Source organism: Hemicordylus capensis, chromosome 6 (genome assembly GCF_027244095.1).
Source record: "Hemicordylus capensis ecotype Gifberg chromosome 6, rHemCap1.1.pri, whole genome shotgun sequence".
NCBI lineage: Eukaryota > Metazoa > Chordata > Lepidosauria > Squamata > Cordylidae > Hemicordylus > Hemicordylus capensis.
The window spans coordinates 21,486,296-21,501,348 of NC_069662.1; the positions used below are offsets into that span (position 1 = coordinate 21,486,296).

Below are 15,053 nucleotides of genomic sequence, written 5' to 3' on the forward strand. Positions count from 1 at the left end.
GGAAAATAGGAACATAGAAAGCGGACACATCCTGAGTCAGACCATGGGTCTATCTAGCTCAGTATTGTCTTCACAGACGGGCAGCAGCTTCTCCAAGGTTGCAGGCAGGAATCTCTCTCAGCCCTATCTTGGAGATGCCAGGGTGGGAACTTGGAACCTTCTGCTCTTCCCAGAGTGGCTCCATCCCCTGAGGGGGATATCTTACAGTGCTCACCCATGTAGTCTCCCATTCATATGCAACCAGGGTGGACCCTGCTTAGCTAAGGGGACAAGTCATGCTTGCTACCACAAAACTAGCTCTCCTCTCATGTCTCCCTTGAGTTTCGTTTAGAATGCAAGTCCCTTTGGAAAAGGAAACTATCTTCTCATTTCTTTTGTTCTGTAAGTCACCATTTTTATTTATCCATTTATTACTACTACTACTACTACTACCACCACCACCACCACCCATCTCCTCCCATGGTGTGGTCCCAGTCCAGATTGCCCGACTGCGCAACTGCTTTTTGAAGGGGGGAAAACTTGTTTCTCTTTCTCTTTCATTCTTAGCTCTTGAACCTGTCTTTTCTTCTTCTACAACCCTGAAGTCTACATAGTAGGCTCAACTGCTGGCATAGTAGTACACAACTGCTGGCAGGGTAGGAGAAGCACCAACCCGCCTGGGTAGGAGAGTCGAGTGCACTCCTGGTTTCCAGTTGTCAGTTTGCAAACATTAAGGTAGGAGAAGGGGAGAATGGTCATGTGCAAATTGGCAGCTAGGTCAGACAGCTTTTCTTCCTACCTCGGCAAATAGCCGGGGATGGAATCTGGGGAGGGCGTGCTTATCCTACCCATTTGCCACCTTGAACACGATCATTCTCCCCATCTCCTACCTACTTTAATGTTTCCAAGCACACAGCCGAAAATCAGGAGCACGCCCGGCTCTCCTACCCCAGCTGGGTGCTTCTCTTACCCTGCCGGCAGTCATGTGAACGGGTCTACTGCGTAGTTTGGTCCTTAGTGATCCATACAACAAGGGGAGAAGCAAACAGAGGCTTAAGACCTAAGGAGGAAAGAGTGAAGGGAGAGGCTCACCATATAGAATAGCTGTGGCAGAAATCCAAAGCAGAGACAATTTGCCGGAAAAACTTCCTTGCTTCCTTGGGCGTGAGACGTCCCTTCTTCACCAGGTAATCAAAGAGTTCTCCTCCTGAGACGTGTTCCAAGACCAGGTATCTAACGCAGAAGGAGTCCAGAGACAGCGGGACCAAGAAATAGGGAAACGCAGGAAGACATCATGAGAATCTGTCAAGCCATGGTGGAAACAACCTCATTCTGAATTCATGCTGAGGAAGAGTCATTGCCAGGCTGGCTGGGGGACGGAGCTAAACACATGGTTAATATGAGGAAACAAGGAATAAACAATATTACACAATCCAAATACTGTGTAGACACCAGCTATAGTCACCTAATAATCCAAAATATGAAGTAAGGAGACACAAAACTGTTTCAGATGTGACAAAATCCCTTCTGGGTAAGAAGGTATTTATTTATTTATTTACTTACTTACTTACTTACTTACTTATTTCTATACCGCCCTTCCAAAAATGGCTCAGGGCAGTTTACACAGAGAAATCATCCTATATAATAAAGCCCTTGCGTGTGTGCCCGTATCTCTGGTGTCTGCGTCCGTGTCTCCCTCGGCTGATCTGGGCATGCGCTCCGCGCATGCCCAGAACACGCCGAGGGAGACACGACCACAGGCACCAGGCGGCCATGTTGGCCGGTTGGTCGCCCGGCCGCAGGGAGGCCGGAGGCGGCGCCCGCGGGACCGGCCGGGCTGCGGGGAGGGCAGAGGCAGAGGCGGCGGGACCAGCTCTGCCACGGGGAAAGCCGAGGCAGCAGCGGCGGGTCCAGCCCAGCCATGGGGAGGGGAGAAACGGCGGCAGTGGGTCCAGCCCGACCGCAGGAAAGGGAAAGGCGACGGCCGCGGGATCGGACCGGCCGCGGGGAGGGGAACTGCGGCAGCGGCGGGACCAGCCCGGCCGCAGGAAAGGAAGAGATGGTGGCAACGGGACCGGACCCGACCCAGAAGGGAGAGAAACGGCGGCGGCAGGACCGGCCTACTAGCGCCCGTTATTTTAACGGGCTTAAAGATACTAGTAAATAAATAAGATGGTAAGAAAAAGTGTGCAACTTGCATATGGATAGTCACATGTGATTACTACAGACCTGTCTATATGCTGAGTGTGTATGTATTGGGCAGGTGCCGTACATGATGTTCACATGCAGCCAAACACATCTCCGTATGGTCATCACACATGACAATTTACATATGGAGCTGGACACTATTTTAAACAGTCTTTTCCCCCCTTACAGTTGCCAGCTTTGACTGAAGCTCATCCTGGAAATCTTTTTCCAATATAGTTTTCCAATATTTTTCACAGTACCAAGTTATTGAAATACCCAGGATTGCTTTCAATAATCACCTAGAGGTTGACACTAATTTCTGGGGATTCCAGGCCAATTCTGAAGGTATGGCAATGCTAGCTACTGAGGGGGCCAACCCCTCAGCCTCTCTCAGGTTGCCCCCTAAGCATGTGAGGAGAGCCCTGCAAAGTGCTTTTCTCCCCACTCAATGTCTTTCCTCTCCCCCCAAAAAATCAAAGACAGGACTTGCTTCTCAAGCTTTCCCTCTGTCTGCAACCCTCTCTGGGTTTTCCTATCATTTGTCTTGGATTGTACACTCTTTGCGGGCATAGAGTTGTCTGTTTTTACCTGTGTGACTCCTTAAGGCATCATGTACACTGAAGGCTCTGTATAAATAATAACATTAATCAAAGCCAGATCAAACAAAGCTACTGGTGTCTAAGGCGAAAAATACAAAATGGCAACTCCACAAAGGTTCCAACTAATTAACATGGGGTGCAACTCACCTGGAACGTTATCCTGTGTACATTCCACTAAAATGAATGTAAGTTCTATAAGAGTGCATTTCCCATTCATTTCAGTAAGAAATTTCATTCATTTCCCATTCATTTTAGAAAAAAGGGTCCCAGTGGGTGATTGTCTGTGAGTCCCAAGTTCAGTCTCTGACATCTCAAGGTAGGGCTGAGGAAAATTCCTTCTTGAAGCCCAGGAGAGCAGTGTTCCCTCTAAGGTGTGTGCACATGTGCACGCTCAGAAGGTTTTTGATGTCCGTTCAGTTAATTTTAGATCCCACTTAGGTTGAATCAGAAAGGCCCCATTCTGAATGCACATGTGCACACACTGCTTTGATACTGCCGCCCAGAACAAGACTCATTCAGCACACAGATGAAAAAAACAAGAGAGGACACTGCTGGACAGCCACTGCCAGTCCGTGCAGACAACACTGAGTTAGATGGACCAGTGGTCTGACTCAGTATAAGAGCTTCCTATTTTCGTTAATGGCATCCGATGTCTCTCCCTTCTCCCCACCCCTGTTGTATGACAGTAGATGGGGCTGTCAGTCTAACTTGAGTTGGCTACCTCAGCTTGCCTCATGGTGAGGCTGCCTCTGGTTTTTGAACTGCCTCACATTTTATTGTCTAACCGAAGGGGATTTTTTTTTTTTTAAAGACACTTTGCTCCCCTCAGAAATTTGCATACGCTTGCACCAAAGAAGAAGAAGAAGTCCTATGAGAGAGAGAGAGAGAGAGAGAGAGTGAGTGAGTGAGAGAGTATGTGTGTTTCATTTAATTCTAAGTAATTCTTTCAGGCAGCCTCTCCCTCCAACCTCTTTGTCCCTTCCTACATCTCCTCCCATTGTTTCAGCAGAGGAGGACGGTGACAAAGGGAGCTTATGTGTGGGGATTGCCAGTTGTCTGGCACCGCCTGGTATTCTGGAGGGCCTTCCTGCTCTCTCTCTCTCTCTCACACACACACACACACACAGACATGTATGCTGAGGCCCTGCCACTCTAGCAACGGTCACACACAGAGAAACACAGATATCTCCTACCTAGGAAACCACCGCTCCATGCCAGGAATTTCAGAAGCCAGAAGCAGATGGGGTTACCATCCTTTTGATTGCACTGGCCCTGCCCCTCTGCCTGGAACAGCAGATTGACATGCAGGAATCAAGCTTTCCCCATCACTGTATCCACATGAAGGAAAAGCTTTAGCTGCTATTGCCAGCCTCCCGTCAAGCTAATGTTAAAGGCACAGAAGCAAGGCCGGGGTTAAAAATAAATAAAAAATAAATGTTGGTTTGCCCATTCTGTACATGAGAAAAGCTGGGAAAGCAGTGATTAGATCTGGAGAGATGTGGCCAATGTTTCCTTGGGACTAGAGCAGGGGAAAAGGGAGCCTAACTCGAAACCGAGTAGCTGTGTGTTTTCTTGACATTATAAATCACACTGGTATCCTGCCCTTTCTTCAAGGAGCAATACACGCGGCCTGGCTGACATCCCGAGGAAACCGGGAGTAGGCCAACAGCCAGAAAGGTTGTGGTGAGGAAGCCTAATTGGGAAATTATTGCAGAACTGCCAGGAGGTAAATACAGGTAGCTATGTTTATAGGTTTATTAATTGCTTCAAAGGGTCAAGTTGTCAGACGTTAGGAACAGGGTAAAAATAAATAAATCTTAAAACCCATCTGTTTAGAGAGGCTTTTTAATGTCTTTTATTGCATCTTTTATCCAATGGGCTTTTAATTTTTTTTAAATCCTGTTTTAACTGAGTCTGTTTTAATCGATCTTCTATTAATTATATACAACTGAATGTTTTATCTATTTTACTATTTTGTTTTAAAACTTTATACTGGTTGTATTGATTTATCTGTCTTATTGTTTTGCTACTGTTACAGCTACCCTGGGCCATATTGCAGTAGAGGGGTGGAATATTGCAATTAATTAATTAATTAATTGAATAAATAAAATAGGAGTAACCATAGGTTTGTTAAAAACATGCTTGCTCCTTTCATCTATAACATGAGTTGCAGGAGTGGGGTTTACATTTTATACCAAAAGAAGCCTACAGGGGAGAGGAGAGCTACACACTCGTCCATCTTACCTCCCCACACACAGTTTTAAGCAGTTACCTCCCTGCTCAGTTCACTTCCAGTATCAGAGCCAGACGGGGGGAAACTACTTAAAAGCAGTTGACTAGTACAGTGAGCTAAGGTAGGAGAGGGGATGGGTTTCACTCTTCTTTCCCCACCATGCCCCTTTTTGATACAAAAAGGTAGAGCCAGACACTCATATTATACACATACTTTACAGTCAAATGAAGCAAGCCCATGTTTAACAGACTCACAGCTGCCCCACTGACAGGCGCATTCAGACATCACACGAAACCGAAGTTACAAGTGGCTGCGGTTTGTGTAACTGCGTGTCTAAATCCGTGAAACCTAACTCAAACTGAGGTTTCAGTCACCAAACTCCAATTTGAACCCTCAGTTTGAAGTGAGGTTTGCCGCTTGGGCATCTGGTTTGTGGCTGCCTCCATTATGTCGCAACGAAGAACTGGAGACAGCCTTCCCAGGAACCAGAGTTGAGGGAAGGAAGCTCCTCACCTCTCCGTGTCCTGGTTGGCTGCCGCAGCTGTTCATCAACCAAAGGACGAGGCCAGTGCTTATGTCTGAATTCAGACAGGTAAGCATGTCGGGAGTGGGGGAGAGTGGAACTGGGGTTATTTCTGAATGCGGCCTCAGAGTTGGACCTAAGTAAGTAATGGGGTATAATGCTGCCTGCACACTTTTTCTTGTTTCTCCAGAACTAAAAGGGCTGGAGGACATTCTGATGATATTGAGGGAGCTCCACTTTAAAAAAACAATGTTACATTCAGGAGGGAAACAGCCTGGTGTGTGAAAGAGGTAGGACGAACAGCCTTAGACTGGGAGAAGTGCATGCAAGCAGCTCAGGACTCTAGAACTACAAAAAGAGCTGAAGAGTTTGTAAAACCATAGCTGAGAAACCACACTGATTATCTTTGGCCGGTTCATCGTTAGAAGCAACACAGACACTTTTTGTTTTCTTAGTCTAGTAGCAGCAGCCTGGTAATGCCTTTGTTAGGCCTAACCAAAATGACTCATAAGGCTGGTTCACACAATATTTAATATGGTAGGACAAGTGTCCTACCCACATTTGGGAGCTGTGCACACCCCCGTTTTGTGACTGTGCACTTGTAAAAAACCTGGAGCCTTGCCAGATGACGATTTTACTTTGGAAGGGCAGGTGCGCATTCACATATTGTCCAGATTTACATTGAAATCCCTGCAAGCTACCAGGGACCACTCCATACATGATTTGGGTTTTTCATTGTGCATTGGAGCTTAGCCCGATTAATGCCCAGGGTAAAAAATTCCACTTTTTGCATCAGGTTTCCAGGGAAATTTGAAATATCCGATATGCCCCGTAATTCGCAGTATTTCACCCCCTTAATCCCATGGGAAAGCCTGCTGTCTGGGAAAGGTCCTGGTAGAATGCAGGGGGTGATAATTTGAAAGACTCATGCTCTACAGTAGGGCCTGCCTTTTCCTCCTACCTCATTAAACAGTTGGGTACAACTGCTGGGTAGGACAGAGCCCCCATAACCAGCATGGGCCGCGCAAATTATCACTTCCCCCCACACACTGATTTTTTTCATGCACACGTTCACAAGATGGGAGCACGCACAGCTCCCGTGCTTGAGTAAGATGCTTGTCCTACCCTATTAAAGATCCTGTGAAGCAGCCTAAAGTCTTGAACAACTAGCTTTTGAAAACTCAAAAGCTTGCTGGTCTACAGGTAGATTCTGGGTCATTTTGGTTGGTCCTCATCACTGTTCCCTCTAAGGCGTGCACACATGCGCACACACATGCGCAAGTTTTTGAATATCTTCTCAGTTCATTTTAGATCCTGCTCAGGTGGAATCAGGAAGACTCATTCCACACAGAGATGAAAAAAAATTAGAAAGACCACTGGTCTTCATATTACCAAACTGTGGCTTTTGAACTTTTTCTAATGGATCAATACATGAGCCTTGTTCAGACATTATATTGTACATGTACACAGATGTCTGTACACATCTACATATTTTGTGTGAGTAATTATACATAAGCCTTTAAAAATAAACCTGTGAACAAGCTCGCTCAAATATAGGCTATAGACAAGAAGCGTACTACCATTTATCCATTAAACATAATGTGTAAATAACTGTATATGCATATAGATCTGTACATGTGTAAGTTGTACACAGAAGCCTGATTCAGACATTATGCTGTACAAGATGTCTTTACACTCGTATAGGGGTGTGCACTGACTGATTTGTGGTCGAACCAGTCCGCCACAAACCGGGCCAGTTCAAACAGTTCAATTGTGAACTGCTTCAAACCAGTTCACGCTGGTTTGTTGGTCCAACCGAACCAGTTCGTGGAGCGGCGGTTTGGCCGGAATTCAGACCAAACTGCTGCACACAGTCTGTGCATACCCCTAGACTTGTACATGTGTCTGTGTAAATGGCTGTGTATTCATTTAAACAGTGGACTTGGGTACAGGCCTTTCAAATGCATGGCACAGATAGAAAGCATACTTCTGTACCTGCACTCAACATAACATGTGAATGACTGTACCTGTGTAGAGATCCTATACCTGTGTACACTGTACAGTTGTTGAACATAATGTGTGAATGGGCCCAGATTGTACATGCAGTATAATGCTAAAATGCTAAAATTTAGTGTAAATAAAGTTATGATCTAATGGACCACAGATACCTGTAATTTTAGCATTTTTAAAATGAAAGTTGAACACTCAAGGAACCCCAAAATCAAAATTCCACAGATGTTCCTCAGCACACACATCAGTGTAGAAGACATTCCTCACATTCAAGCTGTTTTGTAGCTAGCTGAGAGGAAGCACTGCTCCACTTTGATTCTGAGTGTATATGACGTGTGTGTGTGTGTGTGTGAGAGAGAGAGAGAGAGAGAGAGAGAGGGAGGGAGGGAGGGAGGGGCGGGGGGCTGATGGAGGTAGGAAGGCTTCTGTAAGTAAATACCTACAAATATTTTTTGTTCTCGTAGACATCATGGAGTTTGAGCACATGGGGGTGTTCTATCAGCTTCAGAATGGCGATTTCCCGCTCCACCTGGAATGGGAGAGAGAGAGAGAGAGAGAGAGAGAGAGAGAGAGAGAGAGAGAGAGAGAGAGAGAGAGAGAGAGATTGTAAAATTATATTAGAATAAGGAAGGAACTATTTTCAGAACTGTTAGCATCCTGGAATCTAGAGAAGTAGAGCCTTTTGCTGGGTTCTCTGTGAAGAGAAAAAAATAAAAATGATTTGTGTGGTATTTGTGCTAACCATAAACTACCCAGTATAGGTTTCCAATTAGAAAAAGTATCAATAAAATAAAATAAAATAAAATAAAATAAAACCAACAGAGATAAGTGGAAACACAAGCCTACTTCTGTCTACAGCTCTGTGAGGAGTAATAGAGAAGGAAAAGATGTTTGGTATCTGTCAGACACCATGGGGCTCATACTAAGGGGGTTCATACTGAGAGGCCTGTGGACCAGGCACCACCCCAACTTTCTGTGCTCTGCTTGTCCAAGGACAGAACTATAGGCCATTCCAGGCGTTCAAAATGGCAGCCCATAATTCTCTGGGCCTGGGAAGTCAGGTGATGTTGGAAAGCCAATCAGGTGCTACTAAGGATAATAAAGAGTCTCAGATCTGCTGATTTCCCTCAGTCTGGAAACCATGTTGCTAGTAGGGGGCACCTGCTCCCCCATCTGTGCCTCCAGATTTCTGGCTTCCAGCCAGCCTGTTTCTAGTCCGTCTGCCTCTGCCCTGTCAGCCTTTAGTCTGCACCAATGTCTCTGCGCTGCCAGCCTCAGCACCTGACAGTGGCAAATCCAATCTCAAGTTTGCCTCTGACATTCAAAGTCCCCGCCTCTACATTGTCCATTGGAGGCAAATGCAGCAGGGTTAGAAGTCCTGCGTCTGCTGGATACTGAGACTTAGTTTGAGCACCCAGTTCAGATAGTGAGGGTATGCAGAAAAGCATCCCTCCTGTTACATGTTTTGGCAAACATAGTGAACCTGCCCGAATTGTTCTGCATGGTGGTTATCATTGCATGATCTGTGGAATGGCTCATCATAGACTTGAAGTGATTTCCCCTCCCCCCTCCACAGCAGCACACACTTCTGAAAATAAAAATTTGCAGCGCTATAGGAAGAAAAACGCTCCAACTACATCATGAGCTACTCCACACCTCATGATAACAGCCATCACACGGAGCAAGTCCAAGTCTGGTACACCAATGCAGTTTGGTGATGTCATCAATTCACGTCAGTAGGGAAGGCCTCAGCCTACGCCTAGCAAAAGTCCAGAAATAATTCAGACTTTCGGATTTATTTGGATTTGTGGCAAAATAATCCAGTGAACCCAGAATACTGGAGTCGAGGGCAGGGGCAGAGTAAGTTTTTTTGCCGCCCTTTTACCTTAAACAAAAAAGGTTTGCCTTTTTTTTTAAGGTACAGGGGCGGGGGGACTTTCTCCTTGCCCATTCCACCCTTGCTGCAGCCGTCGCTGCCCACAGAGAAGGACGGAAAAATTTGAGGAGGGGCAAAATTTGCTGCTCCTCAAATTTTGCCGCCGTAGGCAAATGCCTACTCTGCCTCTCCATTAACCCACCACTGGTAGAGGGAGTTTGCACATTCCTAATACTGTTCTGTTTCCTGCCTTCCTCTTTTCAGCTCTCTTTCATGGTCAATCAGTACAGAGAGTCCTCTTTGGGAGATACAATTCTGCTGCTTTTAGGATTTCCAAAGCATCCCGGCACTTTTATTGGCTTCTAATTGTGCTTCCTTGTTCTTGCTTTTAGGCTTCACAATTTCTGGATCTGGGAAGTGCCTGATATTGTTTTGCACATCTCTCTGCTAAGGTATCTGTAAGGAATCATTCTGGGCCAAGATATAGATTGTGAATGAGCTTGGTGTCTCTGCTAAGGGTTTCAGCTGTTTACTTAGCAAAGCAACCTGATCTGACCTTCCTATAGAAATGAAGGTGGAAGCCAGAGACTAGATCTGTAGAAAGGAGAGCCTGCATTTTTGCTCCCTGGGTTTTAGATACAACCCCACAAACACTCATCTTCTGCCCACCCTCCTCCTAACAAAACTCACATACTCACCTTCATCAGTACTGACTCAGAAAGCTTTTCCCGGTTCACAATCTTAATTGCAACTTTCTGCCCTGTGATACAGTGTACCCCCAGCTTTACCAGACCTAGAAAAACAAAAACAAATCTCAAGAAAACAATCATGGTGAAAGAAAGCAAGACCAAATGGTATGGGGTTATTAATAATCATACAATTCCCCCCACTTTTTGAAAGCACACTCTCCAAAGGTTCTTATACTTTTAAAAAGAGAATTAAATGTACTAAAATGTACCTTTTAAAAAGCTTTCACCCTATGAACTTTTAAATATACAACATTTTAAACATTTATACTTATTATTTTGATATGCATTCAGGTTGCTGAGGGGTTGGTTGTGAATTGGCACTCATCACTTGGATATACATGTAAAGGTAAAGTTGTGCCGTCGAGTCGGTATCGACTCCTGGCAACCACAGAGCCCTGTGGTTCTCTATGGTAGAATACAGGAGGGGTTTACCATTGCCTCTTCCCGCACAGTATGCCTTTCAGCATCTTCCTATATTGCTGATGCCCGATATAGTCTGGGAAACATACCAGCAGGGATTCAAACCAGCAACCTCTTGCTCCCTAGGCATGTTACTTCCCCACTGAGCCACATGATTAGCATATAACTTCCCAACTTTGGGGGTAAATGGATCCCCAAACCTGGCTTCTGCCTGCTGATTTTAAAAATTATGAATTGGTTATTCGGGGGGGGGGGGTGAACCACACTTTGACAATATCTTTCAGTCCCAAAGGGGTCCCCCAAGGAGGCTTACAATACAATTTACAAACAATAAACCATCAGTAAAGTCAACAAAATAAAGTAATAAAACAAAAAAAGAGAGTCACACTATAAAATGGGGAAAGTGCACAAACCAAGCAAAGAGGCTATTCACACACGCATACAAAACTGGGCTAAGGGAGCCCAGTCCAGTTTTACACACGCGTGTGAACCGGGAATGGGCCCGATCACGGTGGCAAATCTGCCTATTTAGCCACCCTATTAAATGAGGTTAAGGGAGTGAGCTGGCATACTCGGGGAGAGGAGGGAGGATTTCTGTAATGCACCGTGCACTTGTGCAGTGCATTAGCGGAGCTTCAGGGTTAGGGTGATACACAGCGGCACATCCTGACACCCCGACTCCCAGAGTTGCAAAGGGAGACACCACTCGTCTGGGCGGGTGGTCCTCCCACCCAGGGAAGGAGAGGAGATCGTCTGCAGGGAGGGTGAGTGTAACCCACTCTCCCCACAGACTGCTCCAGAGCTCTTTTCAGTGATCGTGAGAAGAGGTCCAAGGAAGAGAGCATATACAGATGGTGTCTATGTGTGCCAATTACACTACAGCCTCTGGATGATCACGCCTTTCTTAACCAGCAGGAATAAAAGAAAAAGAAAAAAACATGGTTTTCAGTGTTCTGCAACTCCATGTTCCTCCAAGTCAGGCACAACCTTAATGCAGTGAAGTGGTGTTTCATCCACCCCCCACTAAGTAATATTGCTTAAAACTGAAGTTTTGCACCACACCTCAGTCTACAAGGGATACAAAATAGGACCTCAGCTGATTATCAGAATGCATGAAGAAAAAGATACAAGAGAAAGTGATCCTTTATGTTTCTAGCTGTTTATGAACACAAGTTCCATGGCGTTCTTCACACAGCAGGCTCTACAGTGAGTTGACGGCGAGGCTTTACTGTGAATGTGAAGTTGTCCCTACTGTTGTTTATTTCTACCTGTTATGCAGCAGTTAGAGAACAGTGCTGCTAGAAAAGGTATTTATGGACTTTGGAGGGCGGGAAAGCCAGATTTAAAATCCTGCTCAGAAATGAAGCTCACTGGCCACTTTCTCTCTGCCAGAGATATGGCTAAATGCCAGTTGAGTTACTGGGAAGGACGGCTGGATACAAACCTTGTGAAGGAAGGAGCATCGTTATTATCCCCATGTTACAGATGGAGAAATAAGGCAGGAAGCATGTGAGTGGCTCGAGGCAAGCCTTCTCCAGTGGCCTAGTTCATACATGCATTTCTCTACCCTTGGTTACACCCAATGACTGGCCACTAAATGTGTGAAATGGGTTCACACATTCAAGTCATCACATGATGGTGCAGTCGTGACGTGGCAAACGTGTGTGTGAATCAGCCCAATGAGTTTGTCACTGATTTGAAATCCAGTCTCAGAGCTCCAAGTTCAACACACTCTAGGCAGGAGTTTCAAGCTGCAGCCCTCCAGCTCTTGCTGGACTACAACTCCCGTCATCCCTGGTAGGTAGTCAAGGATGATGCAAACTGTAGGCCAACATCTTCAGGGAGGCCACAGTTTGAGAGCCCTGCTCTACAGCATTTGGGCTATACAGGAAAATACTTCTTGGGGGACACATTATTTTTGTTTCCCTTAATTTGTTTTAAATGTCACCCAGAGTACCTAAGAGCTTTGTACCGTTGCCTTGTACCATAAAAAGGAAAGATTTGACATGATCACTGTCACAAATTCTATGAATGGATCCCTAGTCAGTTCAAATATTCTATTTTCTATCTTTGCAAAGACTCTTCAAACAAATCTCATGAATCAGAGTACCTGTCCCTATCAGCCCACACCCCACAGCTCCACAATATACCTTATGTCTGAAATTGGCATCAGGTGTATTGACATTATCAAAACTGCTATATGTGTGTTTTCTTAATATGTGAGGAACAAAACAAGCCAAATTCCTGTTCAAATTGTTAAAGGAGTCTGTGTTGCTTACATGGCATGTATGGGATATGCAAGTGAGCTTTACCAGGGCTTCGACTTAATTTTTTTTTTGGCTGTCATTCATGCATTCAGTGATTACTCCAAGGGGTAGCAGAAACTCCCCCCAAAAAATATTTCCCACTCCCCCATCCATCAGACTGGAACTCCACAGCAAAGTGTCAGACAATACAGTCATAGTATATTATAGTCCTATAGCTTGGATGAATTATTTTTAAAGGCCTCCATTGTTTAAAAAAACCTAATTCACTCACTCCTGTACTCCAAAACAAGCAACAGAAGCCGGTGCAGCCAGGCAGGTCGGAGACTCTTCCAACCTCCCAGGAGCCAACCCCTTTGCTTCCTTCCTGGCCAGGAAGTGGGCTGAAGACCATGTATGCAAGGGGTGCTGGGTTATCTCCTCTGCAGGTTTCAGCTGGCCTAGTACTTGGCCTAGTACTGACCTCTGTCCCCACCCCAGACTTTCCTGCCACACAGTCTTGGACAGGAAGAGAAAACTAGAATAGAAAGAGGACTGGAAGATTTGACCTAATCCAGAAATACACTATTTTCTAAGAGGAATCTGGCCCATTTTCCAAATAAGATTGAAAATATGAAGCAAGCTTCAGTAATAAGATAAATAAACTAACAATATTAATAACTTTACCTCCATATGTATTTAATGTATAACAAAATCCTCACTCCCCTAATAATGTTCTTTGCCAACCCTTTACTCCCCCAAACTAGTTATCCGAGAGTTGCCCCTGCATGCATTCCAAATTTCGAAGAAATGAAGAAGAGACAGAGCACAAAATCCTGCCAGGGATCATTTTGCTACTATTCTGCTTTCCTTTTGCCCATATTTTCTTCTGCAGGGACTACTTATGTTGACCAAGAGGCACCTCAGGAAGCTGAAGGCAGAATTTAGCCTCTTGCCCATTGCACCATACAGCCTATTAGCCTATTGCACCATACAGGGCTGTATCCATTTAGGCCTCTTCTGGCCTGGCAAGGAAAAAGAGCGCAAACAGTCCCTTTGATAGGAAGGCATTTAAGAGGCCTTTGGACTGACAAAGGCAAGTATAAATATCAGGGACCAGGCTTTGCCTAATAAACAAAACACTGCCTCCAATCATCTGCTTGTTAGGTTCCCAGCCAGTTTCCCCAGGGCCCAGACAAGGTTCAATATGGGACCAACCTGGCCCAGAGGGTGAGACAGACAAAAAGTAGAGTGCGGAAGGTTGCTTCAGGACGTTCCACACATTGCTTTTTAAATGAAACTCTTGTGGGGGGGAAACAAACACACAACAATGTGCTGGAATAATATTCCCTTCCATATATGGTTGCCACTGCCAACTCTGGCTGAAGCTGTTCCTAGAGATTTTCTCCCCCCCCCCCCAATATTTGTTTCCAATATTATTAACAATAACAAGCCATTCACATCTCCTAGACTGCTTTAAATAGTCACCAAGAAGTTTTTTACATGGGGCTTTAAGCCCTTCAACTTCTATCGCCTCCAGAATGGAGGGGGTGCATTCACATAGCCGTCAGATTTACCCTGAAGTCCCTGCAAGTTATCAGGGAGCAGTTCACACACAATTCAAGTTTTTCACATCGCATTAGAGAGTAGCCCAATTTATATCCAGGGTTAAAAAGTCCGCTATTTGCGTTGGGTTTTTTTGGACAACTTCAAGTTTGCATTAAAGCCTCCCAGTATACTCGTGTAAAGCCTGGCACAGCAGGGAAATGCTTGACTAACAGGCAGAAGGTTTCCGGTTTGAATCCCCACTGGTACTATTTTGGGCAGCAGCAATATAGGAAGATGCTGAAAGGCATCATCTCATACTGCGTGGCAGGAGGCAATGGTAAGCCCCTCCTGTATTCTACCAAAGAAAACCACAGGGCTCTGTGGGCGCCAGGGGTCAAAATTGACTTGACAGCATACTTTACCTTACCTTTAAAGCCTGCTGTGTATAAAAGTCCCAGGAGGCTTTTCAGCCAGCAGACTTTACCATGGGTTTACCGCGAGGCTTTACTGAGAGTTCAGGGCATAACGGATACTCCTGACACAAAAATATGATTTTTTTTTTTACCCAGACATAAGTCGGGCTAGGTTCCAATAGGGAGGGAGAAATCTGAATCGTGTGTGAAGTACTCTCTGAAACATCACACGGACTTCGGGGTAAACCTGGCTGATAAGTGAACGCACTCCCA

The 15,053-nt window shown here is 45.3% G+C and overlaps 1 protein-coding gene across 7 annotated transcripts in view; it reads right to left on the reverse strand.

Moving 5' to 3' along the window:
• BRSK1 (BR serine/threonine kinase 1) overlaps positions 1-15,053 on the reverse strand; it is a 77,271-nt gene that overhangs the window by 50,989 nt on the left and 11,229 nt on the right. For 4 of the 7 annotated variants that reach the window (XM_053262647.1, XM_053262650.1, XM_053262649.1 and 1 more), the window contains 3 exons: positions 10,106-10,200; positions 7,975-8,060; positions 1,072-1,212 (listed from right to left, as the gene is read on the reverse strand). In XM_053262647.1, the coding sequence (XP_053118622.1) occupies positions 1,072-1,212; positions 7,975-8,060; positions 10,106-10,200 (322 nt within the window). Of the gene's footprint in view, positions 1-1,071; positions 1,213-2,754; positions 2,793-7,974; positions 8,061-8,377; positions 8,765-10,105; positions 10,201-15,053 lie in introns of those variants that run through there. The other 3 variants (XM_053262651.1, XM_053262653.1, XM_053262652.1) reach the window with 3 other exon arrangements.